Below are 12,972 nucleotides of genomic sequence, written 5' to 3' on the forward strand. Positions count from 1 at the left end.
ATCCCTGAAGAGCAGTACATATGTGGAACAGAACAACAGGGAAGAACAAAGATAAAAGCTTTTGACCTTTGCTCTGAACTGAAAACATGAATCAGCAAAAACAGCAGTTTCTGTACTCTTTAACGTGCAGCTCAGCATGTTTTGTGTCAGTTGTACTCGCTGTTTGTCACGCTCATGCAATCAGAGAGCAAGATCCGTCTCCCTTACCCACACGTGTATCGAGTGTGAGATCTGGTATGCCATCAGTAGCTCCCTCCCACATCACAAAGACCAAAGCAGCATCTACCCTTCAGATCCAGAATTGCACGCACGCCATTAGATGGGAATAACAGCCACACCAAGGTCTTCAGAAGCAGGAGATGAGACAGAATCCTTGGGATCTGACCTTGCAGTCTTCTGGGGCCTGGGCGCAGCAGAGAACCAGGCAGAGAGCACCAGGAGGCAGCGCAGCAGAGCCATGCTGGCCATCTGCCTACAGGGGAACGCACCGCCTCACCTGGGAGGAGAGAATGGGAGAAAGGCAAGAACTCTCACATATACGGGGAAGAGGCAACGAAACGTGCGAGCAAAGGAGGCATTAGGTCAGAAGACGCTGACAGATCCCTGAAACACCAGAAGTTTATCTTAGTCTTGCAAATGAGCAGACCAGATAAGAAGAAAAGACTTGAGCACTCTTTAATCAGCTTTCTGAGGACAAAAAAATATCCCCATTTTTAGCGCTGTGAGTTTACTTCTCTGTCTAGCACTGCTAACCTCTGGAAATCTCTCCTTCCAAGCATCAGAAATTGTCTCTGCGCAGCACACGTTATTATTTGAAACATCTGCTCCTCAGGCTTAAGGAGACTGAATCAGCTTCCAAAATGGACCAGGCAAAGGGTCAAGAAATTAAACCTTTAAGCTGCTGATGAGCACAGCCTCTTGCTCCCATTACCAGGAGCAATCCTGCCTCACCTGGCAGCTCTGCTCACTCTGTTGCCTCTGTCTCTATGGCACGGGCAGCAAGAGGGACAGCAGCAGTTTCCTCATCCCTTGGGTGATCTGTAACCACGTGGCAGATGCAACAATCACCAGCAGTCATTGCTTCAGGATGGTGATAGAAAAATCCCCACTGTCCAAACACGGAGCTGTGCCCAGGCTCTTCTTTAACTCAAGATGTGCGTGGACTGAGAGCTCTCCTTGCTCCTTGGGCTCACTATCTGTCTTTCGGGGTGCTGAGCTGAAAACCAGAGGTTTCACACACCTCAAGTGAATTGTACCACCTGCTATAGTCTTTTGTGGATCTCCCTCCTCTAAAGATGACAAGAAAGAAGAGAGGAAACAAGCAAGAGCCCTAGTTTTCAGATCTGCTCCTCTGACTCCCATCAGCCCCAAATCTCCCAAGTAAGTCTCAAAAATTTACAGAGACCAGAGAAAACTGCCTGCTGCCCATGCCAAGACAACGTCTCTTGCTTGACCAGCGTGTGTCTCACACTCCATTATAGCTCCCTTGGCCTCGAAGGAACACAGTTGGAAAGCAAGTCTTCAGGGACAAAAGGTGAGCAGCAGCATAGCCTGTCTGCTCCAGGAGAGCTGATGCTTGACCAGCAAGACCTTGGGACACATTCCCTCCAAAGAAAGGTACCTACTCTTTCACCTCTGCTCCTCAAGGTTCCCTCTCCTCTAGCAGTAGAGACAGATGAATGCAAGGGATGGTGCCTCTTGAAGAAGGATGAGAAAAGGTGTACATCACCACATCCTTTTGAAGCTGAGGTGGTAAAGCAAACACCCTTCACTTGGAAAGATAAGAAGCAAGGATTGCGCATCTGAGATGCCTGCTGCATCCCCTTGAAGCAGAAAGCAGAAGTTCCATTTCATGCCTCTCCCAGTGGAAGGATGATTGGGTGGGGAAATGAAGCTCCATCGCTTTCCTAGAAGAGGGGGTGACAGAAGCAGAACAGCCAGGTGTCAGCCTGCTCTTCTGTTGTTCCTCACCAAAGAAAAGAGATCAGAAGCATGCACGTGGCAAGGAGACAGTGGACAGATAACTGCCTGGTATTCCCCTGCTCCTCCTGAAGAGCAGGTAAGCATAGTGAGGGGAGTAGTGACAGCAAATCTCCACCCTCACTCACCCTTTCCCATCTGGGAAATGGTCAACTCTTGGAAAGGGGAGATAACAGCAGGACAAGGAAAATGGTTTGAAGTTGAGGGAGGGCAGATTTCAGTTGGATGTGAGGGGGAAGTTGTTTGCTGTGAGAGTGGTGAGGTGCTGGAACAGCTGCCCAGAGAGGCTGTGGATGCCCCGTCCATCCCTGGAGGTGTTCAAGGCCAGGTTGGATGGGGCCCTGGGCAGCCTGGGCTGCTGTGAGATGTGGAGGTTGGTAGCCCTGCATGTGGTGGGGGGTTGGAGCTTCGTGATCCTTGAGGTCCCTTCCAACTCAAGCCATTCTGTGTGTGATTCTATGAAATGGGAAGCACAGGCAAGAAGGTTCTCAGCCATCTTCCTCTGTACCTATCAAGAAACAAGAGAATGCCCATTCCACCATCTCTGTATGCCATGGAGTGCATGCCCAGATGCCCCTTTCCTTCAGATGCACAGGGAGGAAAGAGAGGGAAAGATGCCCAGATCCCTTTTCCGCCAGAAGCATGTGAAGAGATGCGCAGGGTCTCCTCTTCCCATAAGTCCGCATGCAGCATGGGGGTACCCAGTGCCTCCTATTCTCATGCTGCACTGGGGAATTCATCGCCCACCCTCTCAAGTCTGTGTTGACTGGCATCCCATTTTCCATGGGCACTGGGCACCGCCTCACCTGGATGCACAGTATTGGCTTGAGGAGGCTGCCCGATGCCCCTGGATGCCAAAAGGGGAGAACACCCTCCCTGTGTCTCTCTCCTTGCCCCATTATGTGTGAGACACGATGCCCAGCGGCCCCCATCCCTTACCCCAAATGTGAGCATCAAACGGGTGCGACAGGGAACGCTCAGCCCCGCACCCATCCATAGCAAGGGGGCAGGAAGGGCCGCCTGCTAAACCCATTTCCCCATAGCAGCTCCCTGTGCGGGCAGGGGACACTCAGCGTCCCTTTTTGGGGAGGGCAGGAGGCAGATGGCATCCCGCCGCCTGAGGCGTGAGGGTCCGGTCCTTCCGGGGGTGGAAAAGCATCCCGTGAGGTCCGTGTCCTTCGGTCCCACACAGCCGACGGGGATTCTGTGCGTGAGCTGCCCTCGTTGGCACTGCGGGACCCCTCCTGCCCCCCCCCCCCGGGGGCCCGGGCCGGCAGCGGCCGCACTCACGGTTCCAGTAGACGGGGTAGCATTCGGCGTTGGCCACGTCCACCTCGTACAGCCCGCTCCGCACGCACACCGGCTCCACCGCCGTCCGCTCGGGGCCGGGGCCGAGAGCTCGGAAGGCCAGTTCGATCCGCAGCGAGTCGTAACCGATGAAGGGCTTCCAGCTCTTCCGGTCCTCCCGGTAGAACCAGCGCACCTCCTCGGCCCCCAGCTCCCGCACCACCTCATAGCGGGGCCGCCCGCCGCCCGCCGCCGAGCGCTGCCGTTTCCTCTCGGGCAGCGCGGAGCCGCCACCGCTCTCTCCGCTCGCCAGCCCCGCGCCCTCGCCGCTTTCCCCGGTGCCGGAGGAGTAGCGCAGCGAAGCGCCGGACTCGGCCGAATCGAACTCGCCGCCGCCGGTCGAGTCGCTCGGGGTGGCCGCCTCCGGTTCCCCCTCCTCAGAGGAGGAGGTGGAGAGCGCGGCGCGGAGCGGCGGCACGGAGCGCTGCCGGGGGCGGCGGGGCGGGCGGGCCAGGGGATGCTCCGCCGCTTCCTCCTCCTCCTCCTCCTCGCCGCCGGCCGCCCGCTCGTAGCGGCCGCCGTAACCGCCGCCACCGCCTTCCCCGGGCAGCTCCCAGGCGCTCTGCGGCGAGCCGGGCTCGGGGTAATCCATGCCGCGGCGGCGTCGCCTCACCTCGGCCGCCCTCGCGCCGCCCCGCTCACGCCCGGCTCGCGGCTGCCGCAGCCGCCGGCTCCTCCGTCCGGCCGGGGGCGGTGCCGCATCGTCACGTGCACCGCGACGCGGCCGGGGGCGGTGCGGGGCGGGGGGGAAGGGAGGCCTGGGGGGGAGGGCTGAGGGCTGTCTGGCGGGTGCTGCCTGCGCTTGGGCTGCCTTACGCAGCTTGCGGGAACTGCCGAGCGTTTATCTCCGTCAACCTCCAGCACGTGTATCACTGAATCGGGGAATATCTCGGGTTGGAAGGAACCTGCAGGGATCGCCGTGCTCCTGGCTCCACGCTGACTACCCGAGCCCTGTGGCTCACTGGAATGGGTTGCCCGAGGAGGCTGTGGATGCCCCATCCCTGCAGGCATTCAAGGCCAGGCTGGATGTGGCTCTGGGCAGCCTGGGCTGCTGGTTGGCGACCTGCACACAGCAAGGGGTTGGAACTGGGTGAGCACTGTGCTCCTTTGCAACCCAGGCCATTCTGTGATTCTATGGTTCTATGGCTCAGAGCCATGTCCCAATGCTCCCTGAGCTCTGGCAGCTCAGGGCCATACCCACTCTCCTCTGGGGCAGAGCCTTGCCCCGACCAACCTTATCCTCCCCTGATGCAGCTCCATGCTGTTCCCCATAGAGCTCAGCACTGCCCTCAGCTTGCTGCAGCAGCTGTGAGGCCTCCCCTCAGCCTGCTCTGCTCTGGGCCCAACAAACCACGGAACCTCAGGTGTTTCTCACACACCTTGCCTTCCAGACCCTTCCCCATCCCCATAACCCTCCTTTGGCGGCTCTCTGATGGCTTCATGTCCTTCTGATATTGTGGTGCCCAACCTGCACCCGGTGCTCGAGGTGAGGCCATGCCTGCTGCTTTGGGGATGTCAGCCTCACGTGAGATCCCAGTCCTCTGAATGCTTGCTATGACTACCAAAAAGGGAAGTGTTGGGCCCCAAAATGGGCGGTGCTGGGGCTCACCTGTGCTCGTTAGTGTGTGTGAGCCACAACTAGCCACCTCCCTGCCCTGCGCACACCTGGCACTTGGCAGGAGGGGGTGCTGAGATGTGTATCGGTGCCGGGTGATAAAACACTTTGTTATGTCAGGAGCGAGGATGAGGGATGTTCCCAGTCCCCAACACACACCCAGAGATGGATCACTGCTGTGTGTTCGTCCCCCTCATCTTATCTCATGGCTGTTGTGGGGGTGGCAGAGGGAGAGCTTCCCAGAAACACACCCTGAAATACTGGGGTGGGGTCACCTGTTTGTATGAAACCCCCCTGTTTTGCAACACACCCAGGAACAAGGAGGTGGGGTGAGGGTACGTGAGCGATACTTCTATCCTACCTGCACATCAGCTGTGGAAAAAAACCAAGATGCAGTACACGTGTTCCCCAATTCCCACATCTCCTCCTGGAACTGGGATTCCACATTCTTAATGCACCATTCCCTTCTGCTTGGCTCTGTCCTGCGAGGGAACTTCTGTGTATTGCATGGCATCGTATCTCCCAAAATAGGTTTGTGACCTACCTCCTAGATCCACTTTCAGCGGGGGAATCCTGTTAATGGACTGCATTAAAACAGAAAGAGGCCAGATTAAGTTCAAGTTGGAAGGATGGGCGAAGCTTTTAAAAAATGTTCGCTGTGGGTGAATGCATCTTGAATGCCTGGCAACACTTTTTGATCCTAAAAACTCCACAAACTTTGTTAGCATTCACACGCTTTCACCACGGGAGCTTTATGAGAGCTCATTCTGCATTCTCAGGTGGGGAAAAAGGAAAAAGGAGATAAAATATAGGCAGCCATCAGAGGAAGCTGTGCTTGGCTTCATATCCACATCAGTCTAGCAACAGGGAACATGAGCTATTTGTTTAATTTTGCATTTCTAAATGAACTTGACAAAGTATGCTTTCCATGAAACCTGCCCCAGATTTTCCTCAACAGTGGGGAAGAAGAGGAGAATGCCACAGAGTCATAGAGCCATTAAGGTTGGAAAAGATGACTAAGATCACCTCGTCCAACTGCCAGCCCACCCCACCATGCCTACTGACCAGGCGTCCCTCAGTGCCACGTCTCCACAGGCCTTGAGAACCTCTAGGGACGGAGGCTGTTGATTGCTTTGAAGACACATCTCATGAGATTCTCATTTCCATCCTCATTTCTGTCAAAGCCAGTGGGGTTTTCACCATCTTTTGTTGTTCAGCAAGTGTTTCACCCTTCTTCATTCATGTCATCCTACTCAGATGCTCCCTCCTTTTCTCCTTGGTTGAGAGAAGAAGGAAAGATTGCCCAGATGACCAAGAGGCACTTCACATGTTCTTTATCTCACGTATATATTATTTCAGATAATTTGATCAGTGATTCTGTGATTTATTTCTTCTTGTGCATTTCTAGGAGTGTATGTCTGCTGTCCATTTGCAGACGCTACTTTCTTGTTCACAATGTCCCTGTAGACTATAGGCAAAAAGAGATTGTTCATCATCATCAGGCTGAACCACAGCATCAAGAGCTGCAATTTGACTTTTCTTTTTTAGAGCCACTTTGGAGACCTACAAAGACATGTGGCAGAAAACTAGTTTATTGAATATGAAGTGAAGGGACCTGCAGAGCCTGAAGTTCCCTCCCAGAAATGTCCAATTTCTGTTCACTTTGAATTTCTGGGGGAGATCTTTGCTGGGGTAGACTGGTGTGAGTGGAAGTTGGGAGCCCAGACCTCTCTCTCTAGAGCTCAGAAGAGGAATATTTTCGTCTTTGTGTGGTTGGGAACACACAGTTTGTGGGTGTGGAGTAGCACAGAAGTTCCTGGCATGACACAGGACTCTACTTCCATGGCTGCTGATTTACATCAAGTAAAAAGTAAGAGTAAATGTGCAAGCTTCATTTGTCATCAGAGGGCAGAAGTTCCCTTATCGAGGAAAAATGTAGAAGAATGAGTCTACGTGGAAGGTTTAAAAGCAAATTGCATTAATTTTGAAGTGTTGTTTGTATAGTTCTGTGAATTTCTATGCAGGCTAAGATCAGATGTGTATGTTGTGAAACCCTCACAGAAAGCTTCCACAGACCATAAATCTGTATACCCAAACATGTTGGCTTTTTCCAGGAAAGGGAAACACGATTCCCCATGAATCTGGGGAGCATGGGTATAACTGAAAGTGTAAAGGGCTTCCTTTAATTAAGCTCATTTTACCTAGTCGCTTGGATTCCTTTTGTCGCTGCTATTCTAATTATCCACATCCCAACAGTTTTGTTTTCAGGAGAAGCTACTCCTATTGGTGCTACTTTATACAGTGTAGTCAGTTTTGAAATTATCACAATGCACAACTGATGCAATCATCTTGTGATTTCTTCCAGATCCTAAATAAAATACAGTGAACAGCACGAGGCCAAGTGCCTGCAGGAGTCCATTAGTGACAGTCTTTACTCATTGATGAATCCTTTCTAACAAAGCCATTTTAAGATCTTTCCATTAGCTATTTTTAAACCATTTATTATGCACTCGTATTGATTTTGTATATAACTTCTTCTTCAAATCTGGATACTGTGCAGCTCTGAGTCAACACGGCTACTGCTGTCAACTGCACCTGTGATTTTATCAAGGAACAGAATGAAATTGGTTCTTTGACAAGAATGTGTACATTTTCCATGAAAACTGCTGATTGCCATCTCATTACATCCCCTCTCTACGTCTCCTTATTAATTGGTACATACCACTTCATTATAGGTAGGTCAGGAGAAGTGTCAGATGAACCAATGTGAAACGACATCACCTTACCTCAGTCACACACTTCAAATATTGACACAGCACTGAGTTTCACCTTAGAAATGGTCTTCTGGCCCAATTCTAGACTCTCACATTCCCACCTTATGTGAGAACAGTCATCTGAACAGCAAGCTCTTAAAACCCTGATGTGCAAGTCCTCTAGACCTGCTGCTTTTAAAATATTAGTTGTGCTGTTTAATGTTCTTCTTTTTTTTAAGTTGCTTGCATGGGAAGCATTTCATCATCATTATATAACGTGGAAACAACATTCAACTTTGTCCCAAATACAGGCAGGAAATATTTATCAAACACTTCTGCTTTTTTCAGTTTCACAGCTATCCAAATATATTTGGGTTCACTGAGAGTGTTAGGAATTGGACTCTGCTAAAACATTGTTCATCAAATTAAGCAGGCTGCCAAAAATCTTTGCTTACAACGTGATATTTTCTGCTCAGAAGACATTGACTCTCGGGCTCTTTTAGAAAGGATGTTGGTAACTGGATTAACCCCCCCCTCCCAGGTAGACCTCTATTTTGCTTTCAGCCATGGAAGGCTTGTCTGCTTGTTTTCCTTTTACTTGGACACCAGCAGTTTTGGTACATCTCCTGTGCCAAGATCAGATGTGCCTTTCTCTAGAACTGAGATGTTCTTCCAAAGCTACGGCTTCATATCCCTTTTCTCCTGCTGCCAGCAGGCACAGAATATCCTGCTAGCTGTAAAAGACAAGAAGTGGGGGCAAGGAGGGGTCATTCCTTAGATATCACACACCGTCCCTCTCAAGGCAGCATTGTTCAATTGTACAGTTTTTTCCCCCCCCCCCCCTTTTTCTTTTGCCATTGTTCCAGAGCAAACAAAAGGAAGAAAGCAAAGTAATGACCCCTGACAGAAGTGTTTACCCTTTCAGATTTTGGTCTGGTGAAGCTTGCATGTACTGAAGATTAAGTGCTTGTCTGTGCATTGATGAGACCCACAGAAAGCCATGCACAGGCAGACTGCTGGCGAAGAAAAGGCTGAACTAGAGCCATGCCTGGGCTCAGCTGCCCCATCTCCTCCTGTTCTCTTCTTCTGGGGATATATATTTTGCCCTCTGTGCAGGAGTGAATCAGAGCAGGGTGACTGTGACTGCCCCATCGCTGCAGATCCCCAAGGCCAGGCTGGATGGCCCCTCGTCAGGTGGGAGGTATGGCAGGGGTTGCAGTCAGATGGCTTTGAGGTCCCTTCCAACCTAAATCAACCACATCATTCTTCTTCAACAAGACGAAGAGGGGTTGATAGCACGAAAGAAAGAATTTCTGATGGTGAGTCCATTTGTTATCACACAAACTAACACTGTAATGGATATGTTGCTCTTTCTTTCTCTAAAAAATAGGCTGGCTCTGCACTTGTCTCCCTGTGAAAGAAGGAGACGAAGATGTGAAAGATATGAAGCTATCAAGTGGAGGGATCCATGCTCAGTCTTCTAGCCCGAGCCCTTCAGCATTCATCTGATGAGAGCTGTTGTAGAAGAGCTTGTCATAGGTGGGCCCACTTAATTAATGCTGTATATGTGCTTGTAGACGTGGATAAAATGTGGTTGCAATTCAGATGCATCAGAGAGAGCCCTTCAAATCCAGGCTCTCCTAATGGGTCTTTGGGCCTGATGATCTTGTGGGTCTTTTCCAACCTAGATGTTTCTATGATTCCTTATAGCACTGACATTGCCCAACTACGTGTTTGCCAACAGCTACTCCAGATACACACCATCCTGTAATATTTTCCTTCCTCCTAGGTACTCTTTCAAGGATGTTTTTTTTGTTCCTTTGCTCTGGGATTTGGGCAGTTCCCAGTGTTGGAAGGGTTGTTACTGATTTTCTTTCTTCCTTGCTAGGGGTGGTGAGCAAATAAAGATGATAGAAAAGGTAATTCTTGTGGTGTTTTTTTCTCCAGATGTAACAGGATGTAGGAAGTGTCTCAAGTGTGGGCACATGGAAAGCAAATTAGTTTTGTAGCTCCAAAACCAATAAAGCTGACACAGACATTTTGGAGGAGAGAAGGGGAATATTGTGTAACCTCCTGGTAAGTGTTGACTGTGGACTTGACCAGATCAAAATGCAAACAAGGGCTCTGTATTCATGTTGTGCCAACAGCTAGGCCAAGAGATAAAGCACAAAGACCTCTGGAGGAAATCATCGACCTGGAAAATAAAGACCTTGTTCCTTTCTGTAGATGCTGAAATAAAGAGCTGGAGGCCACTGTATCTCCTGCACCTTACACCTTGCATTCAGAAAGGATGGAATGCACGCAGCGCAAGCCAGAAATGCCTCCAGGAAAAGGAAAACGAAACAAAACCTTTTTCCTGCACAGAAATTCAGGCTTGTGAGTGGCTGAAAAGCAAAGGATGAGAGGTGGTTATATGTCGTCCAAAACTCCTGCTCAAAGGGCTGTAAGGAGGAACAAAGGATTTGTAGCAGTGTGGGGCTGTGCTGGAGGTCACAGCAAGGATCTCAGGAGCAGGGTCAGGTGGGGGATGGAGGTGTTTCAAAGCCCTCTGTGCCAGCTTTGGAGGACTACACACAAATGTTTTGTCTCATGATGCCAGCAAGCGTTGCTGGAGTGCCAGGACCTTGAGAACACTTGGCACTAGAAGTGAGTTTGGAGTGGTGTGTGAAACCCAGGCTTTACTGGGACCTGTACTGTATCGCCATTGGTTTCAGCAGGATTAAAGTTTCAGCTGCTCCCTGTGATTCATCCTTTCCCTTCCTAAATGTTTATTGTTAGTTTGTCACAATCCAATCCACTGGATGCATTTCTGGCTCAAATATAAGAAAATGAGGCATGACGAATCATAAGAGATGCAAAATGCATCACCTTGTCCTCACAGTACACGCCGTTCTAGGAAAGCACAGAGCAGTGCTTGTCATCGCATCCTTGGTGGAGGTACCAAAGGACGTAACTTCAGGCAGGAGAGCAGTAATGGAAACACTCCTGTAAAGTCAGACACTGTCTTAAATGTCTTTCTGGAGCACAGTGTGATTCAGAAGACCTTAAGCCTGCAGGGAGATGCAGACACTGCGTCTTGGTAAGCTGACACCAAATAGCAGGTGAGCGACCTTGGATCATCTTCGTCATACTGGCCCAGAGGGAATGTCCTCGTGACTTGTGTTTTACTGGGTAATGTGGGATGCTTGCTGTGTGTAGCTGGAAATGTGCAGGAGGGTTGTGGAAAGCTGCTATGGCAGCATGCAGCCAGAACTCCGGGCTAGAGCTGATGTCAGTCAGGTGACAGCTAGTGCCTTGGATTCCTACTATAAATACACCACATTGTGTTCATTTCGTGGAAGTGCTTTCACCAGAGGGCTCTAAATTCATAAGCCTCTGGACACCCCAGTTTTGCTTTTTGCTGAATATTGCAGTTACTTCATTCTGTCTCTGTTGTCAGATGCTTTCACTTCTCTTAGATGCTGTTAAGAGGTCTCCTCTTTTGTGTCACGTCTGGCATGAGAGCTCCTTTCTCCTTGTGGTGGAAGTCCTGTTGCAGCCAGTAACGAACGACCTGGCAAGAAATATTGAAGAGGGGCCTCAGAGAGTGAGCTCCTCCCAGTCCCACTCTTTCAGATCACTGCTACCTTATGGGCTGAAATGAGACAGCCCATACACCATAGGAGTGCATCCTATCGTGCAGGGGGACCTGAATCAGAATCACACACCAGACTAGGAAGGAACAAGCATCTGATATGGGAAATCTGTAGTAGCAAAACTGGCTGCAGTGGAAATCATCATGACTCAGGTTACTTAAAAGGCCTCAAAACAGCCAAGCAGTGTCACCATCCACGTGGCCAGGGGCAAGATCCCTCCCACTTCTGACCACTGGACCTGTCCCCGAGTTGGCATAAATGCAATAATCAAACCCTTGCAGAATGTTTTCCCATCCTACCACTTTCCAGAAGCCTGGGCAAAGGCTTGTTGGCTTAAATAGTCACAGGGCCCTGCAGCCCTCTCACCCCGGGTGAACTTCGTGCATGGTTAGAAGCTTACAGCCAGAATTTTACATCACATCTGTAAAGCAAGCCGCAATGGGAGGATCTGCAAAGCAGTGTTTTCCAGTACAAATGCCTGTTATGATCCCTGCCCTGCTCCCCACACAGGCACTTGCATTGGAAAACAGGTGCCTGCCCTCAAAAATGGACGTGGTGTGAGCCTGGGATTTTGGGTGGGTGAGGGATGAGCAAATGAGTTGTGTCACTCTCACTGCATCTGATCCCACACCCTGATTGGAGGGTTAGGTTTTTCTATGGGACCTTATCACCTGGATACTACATGGGATTTGTACTTCATAAGGGTGGTGATTGAGGCACACATCCAAACCCAGTGTCAGTATTCCATGTATCACAAGTAGGACAGGTTTCATGATGTGGACATCTGTACTCAGATGTAATGTCCTGTGCCTTATTCTCTTTTTACAGTGATTTTAAATCAGCATTTTCTGGTGGGAGGAGTAAAATCAAGGGCACATTCCGTATTGCCATCCCTCCTGGCCTCAGTGGGCAGCCATGACTGCAGATCACGACTTGAGGTGGTAAAGCACAACTGAGCAAAATAGATAAGCTGCAGTTGCCAAAACTCCCAGCACATGGTCCATTTGTTCAATACTTTCTGCTCTAGTCCTTAAAAAAAAGGAGAGAAGAAGATGTCCAGAGGGGAAGGTATCTGGAAGGCAAGGAGTTGTCCTCATCCACATCCAAGATGTCCTGGAACTTACGCAAACATCAGCATGCTAGCACTGGGCCTTTTATTGCCTTGTGCTGGAGGCAGACCCCACTAAGTACAGCCTAGAGGAAGTCTGTCCTTTCTGCTGCTTTTTCTATGCCCTGAAAACTGCTCAGAACAAGAGACACAACTTCCACTGTTGCTACAGTTTTTGTGAGGTCTTTGTTTCTTCTCCAATAATTGCATATTCTTTCCTTCTTTCCTTTTCTAAGACTGAATGATGCCAGCCAAGAATCCATATTTTGCAACTGTTCTAAGTCTGATATCCAAGGAAAGAACCCAAAGCCAGCAAAAACATGTCAGGTTTGAGGGCTGCTGCTAAGATAGGGAAAGTATCTTTTTCCCCAGCAGCCAAATTGCAAATGAGAGTCAAGCAGTGATTCTATTTTTATTCATCTTTTCTCTCTACTTTACCTTGCATTCTTGTGTCTACTTGTAAAAAGAAGCAAGAGCCTATTGCTTGTAGTGCCTGGGGAATGCCAGAAATCTGAGCACCCAATGTTGTCCAGA

The 12,972-nt window shown here is 50.0% G+C and overlaps 1 protein-coding gene and 1 long non-coding RNA gene across 4 annotated transcripts in view; one reads left to right on the forward strand and one right to left on the reverse strand.

The window, feature by feature from the left end:
* The window catches only part of DDHD1 (DDHD domain containing 1), a 62,713-nt gene extending 58,671 nt beyond the window's left edge, over positions 1–4,042 (reverse strand). The window contains exons 1-2 of one of the 3 annotated variants that reach the window (XM_085225966.1): positions 3,271–3,950; positions 386–496 (exon numbers count right to left, since the gene is read on the reverse strand). In XM_085225966.1, the coding sequence (XP_085082092.1) occupies positions 386–496; positions 3,271–3,919 (760 nt within the window). In that variant the 5' untranslated portion in view covers positions 3,920–3,950. Of the gene's footprint in view, positions 1–385; positions 497–3,270 lie in introns of all 3 variants that reach the window. The other 2 variants (XM_010712189.2, XM_085225965.1) reach the window with 2 other exon arrangements.
* LOC146544382 (uncharacterized) lies at positions 459–9,618 on the forward strand. Its single transcript, XR_014883832.1, has 2 exons — positions 459–2,059; positions 9,086–9,618. It is a non-coding gene; the product is annotated as an uncharacterized LOC146544382 (long non-coding RNA).
* The last annotated feature ends 3,354 nt before the right edge of the window (positions 9,619–12,972 follow it).

Source organism: Meleagris gallopavo, chromosome 5, assembly GCF_905368555.1.
Source record: "Meleagris gallopavo chromosome 5, MGAL_WU_HG_1.1, whole genome shotgun sequence".
Classification (NCBI taxonomy): domain Eukaryota; kingdom Metazoa; phylum Chordata; class Aves; order Galliformes; family Phasianidae; genus Meleagris; species Meleagris gallopavo.